General features: G+C 34.9%; 1 protein-coding gene across 7 annotated transcripts in view; it reads right to left on the minus strand.

The window, feature by feature from the left end:
- RANBP17 (RAN binding protein 17) overlaps positions 1 to 18,286 on the minus strand; it is a 314,133-nt gene that overhangs the window by 234,675 nt on the left and 61,172 nt on the right. For all 7 annotated transcript variants that reach the window (XR_004284119.1, XM_032337027.1, XM_032337025.1 and 4 more), the window contains 2 exons: positions 14,423 to 14,528; positions 3,333 to 3,468 (listed from right to left, as the gene is read on the minus strand). Coding sequence is in view for 6 of the 7 variants with exons in the window: in XM_032337027.1 (XP_032192918.1) it covers positions 3,333 to 3,468; positions 14,423 to 14,528 (242 nt within the window). In the remaining variant the exon portion in view is untranslated. The remainder of the gene's footprint in view (positions 1 to 3,332; positions 3,469 to 14,422; positions 14,529 to 18,286) is intronic.

An 18,286-nucleotide genomic window follows, 5' to 3' on the forward strand; every position in this document is an offset into this window, starting at 1 on the left:
ACAAAGTGGAAATTTGGGGTTCACAGTCATTCTTCCTCAAAATTGGAAAGTAGGAGGAATGGGTTTTGGGAGATTCAGACCTATTTAGATTGGAAGGCCTATTCAATATTGCAGTGAAAGATCCAAAAGGAGGCAGTACAGCAAAGTGATAAGCATCACAGGCTCTCTTATCAGGTGTTCTGGGTTCAAACCCAGATTCAACCACTTAAACACATTAATTAACCATTTCAAACCTCAGGTTCCAAATGTGTAAAAAGGGGTGGGCAGAGTGTTAATAAAAACAACTATTCCCACAGGTCTTTGTAAGATGAAATTAGATGCCTGTCAAGTGCTATGTGAAATCTTTGACACAGACTATTTCTTCAAAAATGCCTACAGCTACTATTTATGACTCTTCTTTCTCATTTACAGCACATGCTTCTATTCTATACATCACCAGGTTCCTCAATGATTCCACCTGGGTTCCTGAAGCACTTATTATGCATATCTAAAAATTTGAGGATGCTTAGCAGTATACCTTATTTAAAATTGCCAAATAATTTCACTAAATAATTTCACTAATCTCATTTTCCAACTCAAGAACATACCCTTTATCACATGAATGTATTATGTATAAGATCTAGACCCAAATTCTATGGAATTCTACTAAATATATACATTCAAACATTATTTAGTAGAAAGCATATAAGCAATATGCCAGGCACTTGGAGGTTATAATAAAAAAGGTGGAGACAGCCCTAACCCGAATTATAGTCAATGTATGTTTTGCTAACAATTACAATGCAGTGTAATAGTGCTAAAATAGGGTGTTAGAGAACACAGAGAAAAAGGAATTCTCCCAGAATTTAAGAAGGTCATCCTAAAGGATGGGGTATCTGATGTGAAAGATAAAGTAGAAGTCAACAGAGTAAGACAGGAAGGTGGAAGTTTGATTTAAAAGAAATAATGTTCTAGGCAGAGGAAACATCTGTCTGAAGGCCCAGAATCGACAGAGAACACAAGCTGTTGAAGTTGAAAAAACTTCAATATACATAAAGTATGTAGTACAAATATGGAGGACTGACACATGAAACTGCTCACATACATAGAAAAAAGACTGGGAAGAACTTTGTAAGTCATGCTTTATATGGTTCAATTAAATGAGATAATGCTTAAGAGTGTTCAGTATAGTTACTGATTAAAGAAAAGTGCACACTAAGTATTTTTTGCCTACTAGTTATCTAACACTCTCCCCTTTTTTTGCCACAGTTTGGAATGTGACAATATACTCACAAAAAAAAAAAAAATTATTTTCCATCTGCTCTTCCTTGGTTGGTTGCCAAAAAACTAGTAGAGAACTTAAAATGTCTCAGATGGTTTGTTTCATTTGTAAAATGGGAACCATAATCTCAACTTTGAAAAAGAGAAACAAGCAAAATAATACCAACTTTGCAGGATTACTGTAAGGATTAGAAGGAGTGTGAAGAGTTCCTAGAGGAGTGCCAGGGCACATATCAAGGACCCCCCAAAACTCTCTTCAAGGCTTTACAAAGGCAGATTGGCAGACAAGCCCGAGAAAGGGAAAGCAGAAAGCTCTGACTTCCCTTTAGGACTGTGCAGTAGGAACACCTTGGAAATAAAATCACTGTAGGACTACCACTTTTAAAAAAAACAGCATTAGATGCATACACCAAAAACATTAAGTTATAATGGAAGAATCAACCCCAGTCTATGATACGCTCATTTTTCCCTAATTTGTAAGCTCTTCCAAAAAAGAAAAACCGACCTTCTATAATTCACTTTTTTTCCCGATTACCTTATAAAGATATAAATGTGTCTTTTTCTGTCACCTGTTTCTTGACATCTAAAACTCTCACATGTATTTTTTCTATTTTTTTTAATGTAACAACAAAAATTCTGGAAAAAAATTACTAAATCCCATTGATGTAAACAACTAGTGTCATTTTACATATATCTTTCCTAGTACTTTAAACACAATTAATATGAAGGCTTTTCTACTCCATGTTTTACTATTCTGATTTAAGACCCAGACCAAACATATATTGGATTACTAATATTTAAAGAGTATATATATATATTTCACTTTTGTGAAAGCAAAATATCAAACTCTCTGGGTACATTTAAAATCAAACAATTTATCATAATTTGATTTATTCTCAACCTTCAAGTAACACAACTTGGATTTTAAAAGAGATACCCTATATAAATGTCATACCATGTAATTTTTGTCTGACTCTAATTTGGTCTGACTCTAATTATTTCTAGTTACTCCTTTTTCTCCCTAATGGTCTCATTCAATGGCAACTAAATTCTAAGAAAGTTTTATTGAAATGGCAATAAAATATCACAATATATTTGAAAAAGGGAAGCACCAAGCTATATCACTTTCTTAAAAAGCAAAGAAAATAAACCCAAAATAAACGAAAGGATGATATTAACAAAACCAAACAAAAATTTTTCCCACTGTTATACGACTATTATGAACGGAAAAGCATAAATGTATTGAAGGTTATGCTAAATTTCACATAGGGGAAAAAACTCAGTTCAATATTAAAAGCTTATTCTAAATATTTCAAGTAAGAAATCCTTCAACATTACTAATAGAAGTTATAAATCCAAAGGAGGTAAGATTGTCCTTAGGACTTCTTATAGAGAAGGCTTAGAAAGAATTACTATTTCAGAAGCAAAAGAAAACCTCATAGATCTTATTCAGTGTCACAAGTACTACTAAATATCCGGTTAGGATTTACATAAATTAGCCCTCAATAATCCCTCATTATGCCTTAAAATCAATTCATCGAAATTTGTTGATGCTAAACTTTCAATCCTCATACTACGAGTATCCTCTACATTAAGGTGATTTAACTGTGGCCTCTCACAGACAGGTCTAGCTCTCCTGATCCTCATCAGTTATCACGTAAAAATGCCGAGTAATGAGAGAAAAATATACTAGAAACCACATAAATAAGTGACCAAAAAAAGCCCAGAACTACTAAAAGAGGAAATCTTTTGTTTTATACTTTGAAATAAATATAAGGCAAAATCTTTTAAAGTGTTTAAAATAATCGTAGTTCTTTAATGACTACCCACATAAAAAACATTCACTAACTCTGCCAATCAATCTTCAAAGAAAATGATAAATCTAGGCATATAATAAGCAAATTAATCTCAAGTTGTCTTCAATGCCAATTAATCAATTGATTTCAATTAATCAATTAAATTTCTTAGGTAGAAATTGCCTAAAAATATCATTCAGCTTAAAGCTATTATATGTGAACATCTTTCTTCATTTTCAGTAAGAGTTTTTTAAAAAATCTCTAGTAAAAACCTACCTTTGAGGTTCTTTGAAGTTGATCGCCAACGTACGTTTTACGAAACTGATCCAAGAACCACAGAATTGCAAGCTCTATTTTCTCATTAGAACACTGAGGCAATCCGGTATCCATTAAGGATATAAGCTGAAAAACTCTTTTCATGAAGGAGAAAAAAAGACTTCAGTAAAAATTCTTCGAGAAACAACATTAAAACATTTATCATCAATGTAATGTAATATATAATCACTTAAATGTGGGGAAATACAAAAGCTTACAAAGAAAATATTTTAAAAACCATCTGAAAAAAAAAAAAAAAAAACCATCTGAAATCCTACTACTAAGAGATAACAATTGGGTCTAAGTCCCTAATTCCTTCTAGTCTTTTTCCTAAGACATACACATACACGAACATAGAGAGAAACCTATAAGGACATACTATTATTTCATTAAAAATTTAGGTATAAATGCATATGACATATACATATAAATATATTATGCACATATATAAGTAAATACCTATAATTATATGTAATATATATAGATATAAATTAATATCTACATCTATATAAAATTTCAGTACAAGAAAAATGATATTGAATGTGTAGTTTTGTGTTTTACCTTTTCATTCAATCTTAATGTTTTTATATAATTAAGTATTTTTAATATAATTATACAACTACTATTACCAGATAATCACAAAGTAACTGAAGGTTAAGTCAAATTTCCTAGAGAAAAAATTTAACTCAATATAATAAAAAGCTTAGTCTAGAGTTTTTGAAAAAAGAAATCCTTGTATTGCCTATTTTCATTAAAAATTTCCAATGGATGGCTGCCAAGTCTCTGACGTTAACAAAACCAGCTTATTATAATCATCTTTCTTAAGGATCAAGAAGTGGAGGTTACTGAGGACCAGCACTTTTTTCTTCTTTTTCTAACTGCACAAAGACAGCTATATCTAGTCCTGACCTGCATGCTTCCTTTCACGTATGCACACAGGAACATATACACATGCTATTAGTAGTTCCTGTGTCCTTCCAGAGATTTTGTTAAATGTATATATAGACAAATATGACTGTATGTTCTCCTCCCAACTCTTTTAAACATATGGAACATACTATTATTCTTACGGTTCCAACCCTAGCTTTTTCCATTTATCTTAGAGATCTTTACATATCAGACATCAAGAGTTTCCTCATTCTCTCTTGCAACTGTTTATATTACATGAATATGCTATAATATTTTCAAACGTTCTCCTACACATGGGCACAGCTTAAAATTTTTGCTGTTGCAAAAATGCTGCAATTAACCATCTTGTATACATCATTTCACACATGTATATTAAAACATACACTTCTAAAAGTAAAACCACTAGTTTAAAGAATATAAATTCTTAAAATGTTGATCCTTTTAATAAATTGTTCTCCATAGAAATTGAAACAATTTATATTCCTATCTCCAGTCTGTAAGTGTCTATATACAGTCAGATAGTTCAGATGACATGACACTCTAAAATATTCACTGAAATCTGAAAAATGGCATCTCAGTGCAATTTTATTTTATATTTCTCTCACGTATGTGAGGTTAAAATTTTTCTATGTTTTTAAGCCATGTGTATGTCCTTGCTTGTGACCTATTTGTCCATATTCTTTGCCAATTCTTCCTACTGGGCTGTCACTTTATTTTGATTTCTATGAATTCTTTATATATTAGAAAACTGAGTTCTTTGTCTTTGATTCAGCTATAAAATTTTTTCTCAGTGTTGTCTCTTGACTTTGATTATGGAGTTGTTGGTTTTTTTAAAGATTTTATTTATTTATTCAACAGAGAGATCACAAGTAGGCAGAGAGGCAGGCAGAGAGGAGGAAGCAGGCTCCTTGCTGAGCAGAGAGCCTGATGTGGGGCTGGATCCCAGGACCCTGAGATCATGACCTGAGCCAAAGGCAGAGGCTTAATCCACTGTGCTACCCAGGCGCCCCTGATTATGGTGTTTTTAATGCTGTGGAGAAGTTTTTGCTATACAAAATTTTCATTCATTTTTTTAAAGATTTATTTATTTATTTAGAGAGAATGCATGAGTTGGGGGGGCTGGCAGAGGGAAAAAATCTTCAAGCAGACTCCACACTAAGTGCAAAGCCAGACTTGGGGCTCGAAGCCACCCCCCATGAGATCATGACCTTAATCAAAACCAAGAGTTCAACACTTAACCAACTGAGCCACCCATACTCCTTTCATCAAATTTTTACTTATTTAATTTTTGAAAATTTAATTTATTTATTTGTCAAAGAGAGAGAGCACAAACAGGGGGAGCAACAGGTAGAGCAGACAGAGGGAGAAGCAGGCTCCCCACCGAGCAAGGAGGCCAATGTAGGACTTGATCCCAGGACTCTGAGATCATGACCTGAGCAGAAGGCAGGCAGATGCTCAACTGACTGAGCCACCCAGGCGTCCCTTCATCAATTTTTTAAATGGATTTTGCATACTAACAAGGTCTTCACTAAATCTGAGGGGGTTTGTTTTGTTTTGTCTTTACATTTACCTCCCTCACATATTTGACCTTATCTTGAACACATTTAGTGAGATATGGATCAACATTTTTTACCAGTTTCCCCATTTTAGCCAGGTGCTTCAACGCCATTTCCTTCTTATATAATCTATCTTTTGCTCACCATTTCAACTATATTCCTTATCATATACCCTCAGTTCATTTATGCATTCATATTCCTTTAGCAGACCTTACATTGTATTCCAGTGATCAGTCTCAATAAATATACCTTGATCAATGTTTTTCAAATTATTTAGTATTTTTCCAAAACATTATTTTCAATGGATGTAAATTAAAGACTATCTCAAACTCTGAGCATCTCATTTTGCATGTAAGTTCATATTTCAAGGAAATACAACTATTGCCCTCTTCCCTACTTCCAAAGAATTCTACAGATTGTCTAGGTTATAGCATATAAACTTCTCTTAAAAAAGTTGGGACTTATGGGGCGTCTGGGTGGCTGAGTCAATTAAGCATCTAACTCTTGGTTTTGGCTCAGGTCCAATCTTGGGATTGAGCCCTGAGTCAGGCTGTGCACTCAGAGGGAGATCTGCTTATCCCTCTCCTTCCTCCTCTGCTCCTGCTTGCACTCTCTCTCTCAAATAAATAAATAATCTTTAATAATGGAGGAAAAAAAGAAAAGGTTGGGATCTGTTGCCAAAGTATTATGAAATAATATGTTGAAAACCATTTTATGGTTATGATTTCCTATATTTATATTATTTAAAAGTAACATTCATTTGCCACGTATCCTTAATACATTAAAATTTATGAAGGGAAATTAACTGATGAACAAATTTAAGAATTAGATTACTGTAGCCAAGTTGCTGGGATGTTTTTGTTTTTTGTTTTTTGTTTTCCCCTAAGAAGATATGTCTGTTCTGTAATTTTGAGAGGAGTGACAAAGCTGACTTTTAGTCTGGATATTTCTGAATTAGCAGATTGCTGGAGTAATTTTTAGTTAAATAAATAGATATACGCATCAAACTATGCCTAGATCCAGGTGATTTTTCACATGACTTGAACAGGTATATCTTTTTTTTTTTTTTTTTAATTATTTACTGAGTTGGACTTTCCTTTTCCTACTCTTGCACTTTGTGGATTCAACGTACTCGCTCCTTTAATTTTTTTTTTCCTTTTTTATAGCATACATTCCAAAATCATAGGAAGATGTGAAACCAGAAGACACTTTGTTGGGATGCCTTTACAACTCAAGTTGAGCTGGTGATTTTCATTTGCCTAAGAGGAAATGCCATCCCAGCAGGAAAGCAGGAAAGAATTCCCAGCAGGGTACAGTATGCATTTGTCAAAGATCTTTTGGTAGTTGCACAGGAAGTTCAGTTGCCAAAGTCTAACATCCAAGTAATCATGGCTTAAACAATATGGATATTTATTTCTTTCTCAGGCAAATATCCAAGACAGTGCTCCTGGACAAGCTAGTGCTTCCCACTGAATCAGAGACTCCGATGCCTTTTGTCTTGTTGTTAACTTGCCTGCATTCAAACAATCACTCTCTGGTGGACAATGGCTACTTCAGCTCCCATTATGTCCACTCCTCTTGCATATACCACATCTGTTCACATTTGTCTGCCTAGAATACAATCACTTAACCACACCTAGCTGCAAGAGAGTCTAGTAAATCCAGACTTTATTCAGGTGGCCACATGCCTCGCAAAATAATGAGGTACTCTACTACTTCAGAAGAAGGGAAGAAGAGACACTGCAGCTAGTAGTCTCTGCCATGGTGCCCGTCAAAGATTTGCGGCCACCCTGAAAAGTAATTAAGGCCAGAGCTTGTATTGCATATATAATATTCACTTTCAGCTACCATTCATTGCCCTACATTTATTTTTCTCTTTATGTTAAATTATTTTTGGTAAAGAGCACGGAGGGAATAAAAAAGACAAATATAACATTAAATCATTTTGGTCCAAAATAAGCACACCATTTCAAATTCAAAGAAGTGAATTTTGGGTACTTGGTTGTTTATACTCCCCTACCTATCCAAATAAATAAGTATTCATTCAGTCAACAAATATCTGAGGGCCTACTAATGGCAGGTGTGCATTGCAAGTCCAGAGTATAACAGTGAACAAAATATAGACATTCCTAGTCCTCCAGATAGCTAGAGTCTGTACAGCAAAAGACATAAAATAAAACAAGCAATTAAAATAAAGAATGACAAGTGCTATAATAAACAATACAAAGAAATCAGTAAAGAATTCATAATATTCTAGGATAGAACAGGGCAAATAAAGAGTGTGTCCAGAGAAAGGGGAAAGCCTGTGTAGCTAGATAGCTAAATAAAAAGGGAAGAAAACGCATGACTCATTTAAGAGCTGAAAAAAGTGAAATGTGGCTATAAAACAACCAACATCAGAAAATGAGGCTAATGAGACATGCGGGAGCCAGATCATGAAGAACCCGATGAGCCACGTTGATTTTAAACCCAATAGCAATGGAAAGCATTGCAGAGTGTGAGCAAAGCACTGACATAATGAGATCTGTACTTCAGAAAGCCAGGAAGGAAGCAAGGCATCCATATAAAACTGTAGCATGAACCCAAGTGAAAGACGGTAAGAGCTAAAATGGCAGGGGAGACAGAAACAACTGGACTAACTGGCCTAACTAACTAGAAGGTGGAAATGAGAGGATTTGGAAATGAAGGCTACACGGATGTTAGAGAGAGGAAAAAGGAAAAGGTAAGGATAACTCCTGGGATGCAGGCTTAAACAACTGAGTGGATGGTGATGAGACAGAAGAGAGTCAGGACTGGGAGGGAAGGGAAGACAGGAGTTTAATTTTAGCCACTGAACTGAAGACACAGGTGGAACACAACTTGCAAGTGAAACAGTTCAACATAATTTGGAAGTCAGAAGACAAGAATTACTAAAACAACAGACAATCACTGAGCAATGCTGAAGGCTCAGCTGGGGTAAAAAATGGTATCTTCATTGACAAATGGTACCTATATACAGTGGTGTACAATTTCTTTTATTATCACTCAGCAAATCAGAGAAAACTCTGAATTCCTTTAAGGTTAAGGTTTTGTCAGGCAAATGAGATAAAAATACAGCAGTGAACAAAGCAGATAAAGCTTATTCCTTCCCTTACTCTACTGGAATGAACAAATAAACATCAAGAGGTAATAAGTATCATGAAAAAAATAAACTGGGAAAAGGATGTTATTTTGGATTGGGAAGTCAGGGCAGGAAGAGACAGCTGGGTACACCCCTGAATGAAGTGAAGGAGTTCTGTATAAATATCTAGAGGAAAGCATTCCTAGCAGAAGTGCAGAGGTCCTAAAGTGAGAACATACTTGGTAACGCTCAAAGAAGAGCAAGGAGGCCAGTGTGGTTGAGCTGTATGAGAAGGGGTAGGAAACGAAGTCAGGTAGCACAGGACGCGCAGGGAGCTCTGAGCCATGACAACGACGCTGGCTCTGAGCCATGACAACGACCCTGGCACTTGTTTCAAATGTGACAGGAAGCCACTGGAAGCTTATGGATAGAGAAGAGTAGAATAACATGATTTCATGGGAAAGAAACTGAAGTCATCCACAGGCAAGCAGAGTCTGGGGGAGAGAGCAAAACTCTGAGCTAGCTGCCAAAGGTTTCAATGAATGCTGCAAGGATAACGGGGAGATGAACAGGTCAGAGAAACAAGGAGAGACGGAGGGTGGCATAACTGAGAGAAATAAGCCTCTAACAGAAGCAGCCGCTCTACTGGCACGAGCAAACTGAGAGGATACAGGATCAATAAAACAAAATCTCTGGGTAAATTCTCAAGAGGTTTACATTCTAGTAATGATGAATGAAACCGGAATGACTATAAAATTACCTTTACTTAATTAGAATTGCATGGTCTGAACACAATTTGCTAAGTTAAAGAAGCATATTTAAATATTTTAAAGTAACATGTTTTAATTAAAATGATCACAATATGGGGAGCTTTTATGAATATTAACCTTTTCTTGATAAAATAGCATGCAGGTTTTTGGCAGAAGCTTCACGATCTTCCAATTGGTAGCGCTCTCCCAGGAGTTAGAAAGGTATCATATAACAACACATAGAAGGCAACAGTATTCAGTTACTTGGAACTTCTTCATAGGAAATTGATATTTTAAAATTCTACATAAAACATCATTCTTATTGGGGCGCCTGGGTGGCTCAGTGGGTTAAAGCCTCTGCCTTCACCTCAGGTCATGATCCCAGGGTCCTGGGATCGAGCCCCACATCGGGAACTCTGCTCAGCAGGGAGCCTGCTTCCTCCTCTTTCCTTCTGCCTGCCTCTCTGCCTACCTGTGATCTCTGTCAGATAAATAAATAAAATCTGTCAAATAAATAAAATCATTCTTACTCAATTTAAAATCTCAGTATTTTAAAACACATATTTATGTTTTTTCTATGCCCCACGTTGAATCTGCTTAGTCCTGTTTACATACCCACCAACCTATTCATTACCTCTCACCCCACCCCTGGCCTCAACTATTTGCCTTGTAGCTCCAGTAAAAATGTACATAGTTCCTGCAGTTGTAAATCCTCACCCAGGGGAGAAGAGAGGTCTATGACAGCTCCAGCCCTACCTCCCAATTCAGTAGGACCAACAGAAGCTCTGGCTTCCCCAATGGCACCTCAAAGAGGCCAGGCAATGCAGTTATCAAGTATGAAAAAGTTAAAACAACCCAGGAGTAGACTTTAATACGAAATGGAACACAGAAATAAGGAAACTAATAAGAAACGGGACACAGAAATAAGCTAACAGAAAAATGGCTTGCCCCTAGTCCCCTGTCTTCCTGCTACCACCATGGGCTGTTTTCAAGCACAGTGGTTCCATGTGGCCTCTATGGAAAACTCCTATAATAATGAGCAACCAGGTGTGTAATATACTACCTTATATACTTGATTCTCATTATTCATGGTGGTTATATTCTATTAAAGACATTAAGCAAAGTGAGTTAATGAATACTGAGCCACTACATTCCCAGAGGAGACACAGGGTTAGGGTGCCTGCGGAACTCTGGCTACAATGTTTTTATCAGTCAATCAACACGTAACTTTATGTGTGTTTCTCTTTAAAGACATCTTACTTAATATATTGTTGATTCACTAACACTGAACTCTTGGCCAACAACACAGTAATTTGTGCCTGAACAAGGCTTACCTAACATATATATTTTCTCTGTAAGGTACTTCACAGGTTTTTTTTGTGCCTAGGAACTCTATAGAACTGTATCAGGGACCAGTGTAAAAAGCAAAACCACCAATAAAAAGCACAAAAATGTGAGATATAGGGCATTAAACAGACAACGAAAAGGACACTTATTTACAGCTTGAGAGTTTGAAACAAGAAGGTACAGACAGCATCCGTTCAGCCTCACCCGGGAAAGTGGGTTTCAGGCAACTCAAATTTTTCATACCAAGCACATATCCAAAAATGAATGCAGTAGCACCATGAGTATTGGTTTTGGGGTTACAAATAAATTTTAGCAAGTACACAAATTTGCAAAAATGAAATATGTGAGTTGAGAGCACGGACTATATTTGTCTTCTCTTACTCTCTCACTCTTCCTGTTCCTTCCTTGAAAATACCCCATTCTCCCCGTCAATAAAGCCTTAGACCACAGAATTCACCTAACACTTTGTTTTTCTAGGCAATGGCTAAAACACAAATCACATCTTATTTAAAGTTAAATATGTTTGTTGCTTCAAGAAAAAATTAAAATTTTGTACTTGGCAAATATACACCTGCTTTTGTTTATTTCCTTAGCAAATATACACCTGCTTTTGTTTATTTCCTGTTATATATTTCTCAGGAAAATAATGCCAGTGGGTATTTCTCTACTTGATGATGAAAACTTAAAAATCAAACTAATTATAGCAAAAAGTATACTTTTCACTTTACTAATTATGTAATATTAAAAGATGGCACAGAAGCAAACTATTCACTGTTTAAAATTAACCAAAACATCCTAAGAATACCCTCTTCATATTTTAAAGTTATTTGATATTAGAAATAAATCTTAGGAAAGCTAAAAATATTTATGTTCCATTCAGACTCAAGTTTCACTAAAGCAAGTGCTAGTTTAAAGGTTAAAAAGAGTATGGAATGAAGAGAAAAATTTCTATTCAGAATGGTAACAAATTTATTAAATACTCAGGGATATATTTAGAAATAGTAAGGAAGGAAAATGCCACAACTAGGTCTAATAATTTTAAGGACCTTGGTAGGGTGATAGTGGTGTATATTGGGTGGTGGCAAAATTTGGGTGGCATACATGTGGTCAAAAGCAATGGAGGGCAGCTGGGTTGCTCAGTTGGTTAAGCGACTGCCTTTGGCTCAGGTCATGATCCCGGAGTCCTGGGATCGAGTCCCGCATCAGGCTCCCAGCAGCATGGGGAGTCTGCTTCTCCCTCTGACCACCCCTCTCATGCTCTCTCTCACTCTGTATCTCTCTCTCTCTCTCAAAAAAATAAAATCTTAAAAAAAAAAAAAGAGCAATGGATAGTCAGTTACCCAATACAAGCTTTGTTTATGAACATGGACAGGTTTTTCACTTCATGACCATACCTTCAATAAGGAGCAATGAATTATTTCCATTATATTCTATTCTACAAGGAGGAAAACAGACTTCTAAGATGAATGGAAAAGAATGAAAGGCTTAAAAAAGACCTAAGAATTTTGTGTAAAGATAAAAGTAGCATTTCAAGTCTGTAAAGGGTAGGGCTCGCATTAATTGGTTAATACTATGGGAACTTCGGGAAAAGTATATAAAACAAATGTCAAGTACTAAAAATTGAGTATAAAAAGCTGAAACCATAAAACAACTAGGAGAAAATCTAGGTGAAAATTTTTAATATCTGGGTGTGGAACAACCTTCTAAGTCTGAAGAAAGGGGAAAATATGAGGGGAAAAATTCACAGATCTCAATATATAAATATTTAAATCCATTACAAGAGAAATTTCTTTTTTTAATTTTTTATTTTTTTTATTAATATAATGTATTATTAGCCCTAGGGGTACAGGTCTGTGACAAGAGAAATTTCTGAAACAAACTAAAAACATGGAGAAGACATTTTCAAAATGAATACTAAATATTAAGATCTTTGACAATACACTGAGTTCTTATAGATAAATGAGGAAAGATAATCACAAAACAAAAGCAGCTAAATGATACAATCTACATATGTTTAAAAACCACAAAAAGAAAATACGATTGCGAAGAATAGGGATGGAAAAGAATGTTTGAAACCACTTGTAACCAAAGCAACAGAAATCAAAACAAGACATTTGTTATCTATAAACTGGCAGGGAAAAGAATTCTATTATCTAGCTTCAGCTAGCTTCTAGCTTCAACTGCAGAAAAACCGGTCTCAGAGCCTTTGAGTTCAGAAAATAAACTGGTACAACTCTTCCAGAAGGTCTTTTGGTAGTAAGTACTAAAAAACTCTTTAAAATGCTGCAGACCATTCAACCAACTATGTAGCCTTTAGGAATTAACTCTAATGAAATTATTTTAACCTATATAAAGATATAACTAAAAGAATATTCACCTCAAAGCAGTTTACAATATAGAAAAATTGAGAAACAACCTGAAATTCCAAAAACTGGGATATATTTAAATTATAGTACAGCTTAGAATATTTAATGTCTAGGTATAATGTTCACAATATTATGCTTGATTTTTTTAAAAAAAGAAGTGTTTGGCGGGGGCGGTATTTGGTAATATAGTGCTTATTATTTGCCAGGCATTGTTCTAAGCATCTTAAAAATATTAACTCATTTAACCCTTATAATAGCCCAAAATGAATTAGGCATTATTATCTCCATTTTAGTTTATAAAACAGTAATATAGTTGAATATAATTTTTGTTCAAAAAATGTTGAAAAAGACACATATAATGTACATACACCTTCAAGCATTAATTAAAGACATGAAGGTATTAAGCAAAATGACAGAAATAGTTATCTCCAAAATAATATATGAACTTTTCTTTTTATTTCAAATAGTTAAGTGTTCAATTAAAACATGTATTACCTTCTTATAAAGAAAAATGTTATTACAAATAAATTAAAATATTAAGAAAACCAACTCACATGTATTATTCATAGGTAGGAATTTTCCTCAGTGTTAAGGCAAGTAATTCATTGCTTCTTACTAAGACTATGGTCATGAGGTAAAAAATCTAGTCAACAATCATCAACAAAGCTTGTATTGGGTAACTGGCTATCCACTGCTTTTTGACCAGATGTATGTCACCCTAATTTTGCCACCACCCAATACAAAGCAATTCTGCCTGCTTTATCAGGTCGTAAGAAATAAAAAGCAACTTAAATCTTCATCACACTATTTGAATACAAGTTTAAAATATATTTGACTACAACACTTACCAGAGATTTGACTTCTACAAATCAGTTAACCTCTAACCTTGGTTTTCTCACCAATAAGAAAAAAATAATACTTTCTTCAAAAGGCCAGATAGAAAATGTTTTAGCTCATAATACCAGTTCGATAACTACATTTCTTCACTATGTAAATTTCTGTAAATTTTATGGCCATTACTTACCGGCAGGATAATTCTCCATCCATAGCATCATGTTCATCTGTACTGGTATATGTTAACCTCCCTCCAACAACTGTCCCAACTAAGTACACCAGCCATGCAAGACGTCCTAATATAGAACAAGAAAAAAAATGTTTAGGAAGTATTAGTAGAAACAATGCTTATTTTGCAGAAAATTCTAAAATTGGCAAAAACGACCTATTCTTCCAAACAAGTGGTAAACTGTGAACTCAGCCCCTGAAAGAGAGTGGATGTTAGGAAGGCAGTTTAAATGTAAAAATGACAGGGATGCCTGGGTGGCTCAGTGAGTTAAAGCCTCTGCCTTCGCTCAGGTCGTGATCCCAGATCCTGGGATTGAGCCCCACTTCGGGCTCTCTACTCAGCATGGAGCCTGCTTCCTCCTCTCTCTCTGCCTGCCTCTCTGCCTACTTATGATCTCTGTCTTGTAAATCTTAAAACAAAAAAACAAAACAAAAAAAAAATGACAGACTTTAGAGCCAGAAAAAAACTATTCAAATCCTAGCTCAAACAACGTGTTACGTGATCTTGCCTAAGTGACTTACCTCTTTACATCTTAGAGTTTTCATTTGAAAAATGGAGAAAATAAGATCTACTGTGAAGACTTCAGATTAAAATTAAATTTGGTAACAAAACACCAAACGTAATGTCTAGATCCAGGCCTAAATTGGTTGAGTACTAATATGATACAATGAGCAGCATCTTTTCTGAATGGTCAGTGTCGTGATCACACCAGTCTGATCACTTTTAATATTATTTCCGCTTAAATCATAATAGATGGTAATAAATTTATTGCCTTTGTATTTTTATGCATAACTTCTTAAAATCCAAGACCATCACCATTCAAATAACATAGTCTGATGACCAAATCAACTTTACAGACAATATTAGCAAGGGATTAAATAACTTTACAATAGTGGTACACACAGAATGTACAGTTTTCAAAAATTTTATTTTGGGGCAGCAAAAAGTGAGTGGCTCAGAAATGGAGTTATTTACTGAGTGATTTCTGTTTAAGCATGTTATTTTACATCTCTAGACTCACTGATCTATGTATCAGATTCTCCAAAATTTTTGAGACCTTTATGAATAATTAACATACCAATTATCTTGTTAAAAAGAAATTTTGTGCTATTCTTAGAGACTGATTTTTCAAAGATGACCAGCTTATTTTGTAATACCAAAATCAATTACATTTCTGTATTGAGAAAACTTCTCAAGTGAACTAAAGTATTTTTCACAAGGTATTGATTGGAACAGTCATAAAAGAGGCTGTCCGTGCTTCTTGGAAGACTTGGAAGACTTAAGACAAATACCTCCAGAAAACGACCACATTCTTCCTAATTCCTGTGAATACTAGCAATCATTACAACTTATCAACTCCCTCTGACTTCTAGAGAGGCATCAGCCTATTGAGGTAACAAACTTCCTATAAGTTAGAAACACAACTTGGCAAGTATCCATATCCCCTATTCTATCATAAAACAAATGAATAAATCAGAACAGACCAACTATGCAATCTTGGACATTAACAATGTGAAACAGATTCAATAGGAGAACAAAAACACTAATTTGATCAAGTAATAATAGAATTCATAAAACAAACTCAAGCTTCAAGATCCATATAATTATAAAAAGAAAAGTAACAGAACAAAAAGCCCATGTAAGAAACTGAAGGTGTTAAGAAATTTACCTATATATCTCAAAATTGTTTTGTGATTAATATAAAAGTCTATTAAGAACATACACTATCCCCTGATGACCCTATTTCCTCTGTAGGTCCTCTCAAGGGATTTCTCTTCCACACCTCTTTATCTCAGGCTTCCAACATGGAGGTAGGTCTTTTTGATGTTCCTTATTTCCACTTCTAAAACACACTCCCTCTCCATCATAAAAGCACTCAGCTTTACATTATGTCATCAAATTATACTACCAAATACCCTTTCCTGTTGCAATAATCTACTCTCCTTCGGGTTATTTTCCCTTATTTTCTGAAGATGTTAGTTCCAGGCTTGCCATCACCCTTTCCAATAGTATTTCTATCATAATCAGCAGTAATTTCAATATGTACAAAGATGAATCTGCCAACTTCAACAATCCTTTGTTCTACTGGGACTCTCCAACACATGAACCAATCACTTTCTTTTTTTAACAATTTTACTGAAATATAATTCACTTGCCATACAATTCACACACTTAAAGTATACGACTCAATGTTTTTTAAATAAATCCACAGGACTGTACAACCACCACCAAGACCTAATTTTAGAACATTTCAATCTATCCCCAAAGAAATTCCACCCCATACCCCTTAACCCCACCCCCAGCCCTAAGCAACTATTAATCTACCTCATGTCTCTTCCAATTTTTCCCATTCTGGACATTTCATCTGAATAAAATCATTTAACATGTATCTTTGTAACTGTCTTCTTTCACTTAGCATAATGTGTTTAAAGATATCCCTGTTGTGGTTTATACTGGCACTTCCATTTCTTATAGCAAAAAACAAAACAAAACAAAACAACAACATTCCATTGAACCGATGGTTGCCAGAGGGGAAGGGGTTGGGGGAATGGGCAAAATGAGTGAAGGGGAGAGGGAAATACAAGCTTCCAGTTATACTATGAATATGGTAAGAATGGGAATAAAAGAGACAGTACAGGGATTATAGTCAATGACCTATAATAGTATTGTACAGTGACAGATGGTAACTACACTTATGAGGATACCATAAGGTATAGAGAAGTTGAATGACTATGCTATATACCTGAAACTAATGGAACACTGTGTGTCAACTATACTAAAAAATATTCCATTGTTGGACATACCACATTTTATTTATCTATTCATTAGCAATGGGCATTTGGATTGTTTCTACATTTTGGCTTTAAAAATAATGCTGCTACTTACAGAAACAGCCCAGGTATCTACTTACTGATGAATAGATAAGAAGACATGGTATTCAGATAAGATAGGTATCTATCTGAATATATGTGTGTGTGTGTGTATGTGTGTGTATAGGTAGATAGATATGATGGAATATTACTCAGCCATAAAAAAAGAATGAAATCTTGCCATTTGCAATGACATGGATGGAGCTAGATGAATGCTAAATGAAATAAGTCAGACAAGTACCATGATTTCACTCATATGTGGAATTTAAGAAACAAATAAGCAAGGGGGGGAGGAAAGGAGAGGCAAATCAAGAAACAGACTCTTAGGTATAGAGAACAAACTGATGGTTACCAAAGGGGTGGTGGGTGGGGGAAAGAGTTAAATAGGCAATGGGGATTAAGAAGTGCACTTGTGATGAGCACCAGGTGCTATATAGGGAACTGTACAACCAATATATTGTACACCTGAAACTAATATACTGTATGTTAATTAACCAGAATTTAAATGTAAACTTAAAACAATACTGTTATGAATACCTGTGCTGTTTTTTTTAATTTTTTATTTTTTATAAACATATATTTTTATCCCCAGGGGACCTGTGCTGTTTTTATGTGGATATGTTTTAATTTCTCTTGGATATATCTAGAATTGGAATCACTGGGTCATGTGATAGCTAGATTTTTAAAACATTTTAAGGAATGGCCAAACTTTCCAAACTTTCCAAAGCAGCTGTACCACTTCTCATTCCCACCAGCAATAAATGAAGGTCCAAATCCTTGTCAGCATTTTTATTATCTGTCTTTTTTATTACACCCACCCTAGTGAGTATAAAGTGGTATCTTACAATTATGACATGTCCCTCCCTGATGACTAATGGTGTTGACCATCCTCACATATGCTTACTGGCCACTTACATATCTTCTTTGGAGAAAGGCCTATTCAAATCCTTTGCTC

The sequence above is a fragment of the Mustela erminea genome, chromosome 3 (assembly GCF_009829155.1).
Source record: "Mustela erminea isolate mMusErm1 chromosome 3, mMusErm1.Pri, whole genome shotgun sequence".
Classification (NCBI taxonomy): Eukaryota; Metazoa; Chordata; class Mammalia; order Carnivora; family Mustelidae; genus Mustela; species Mustela erminea.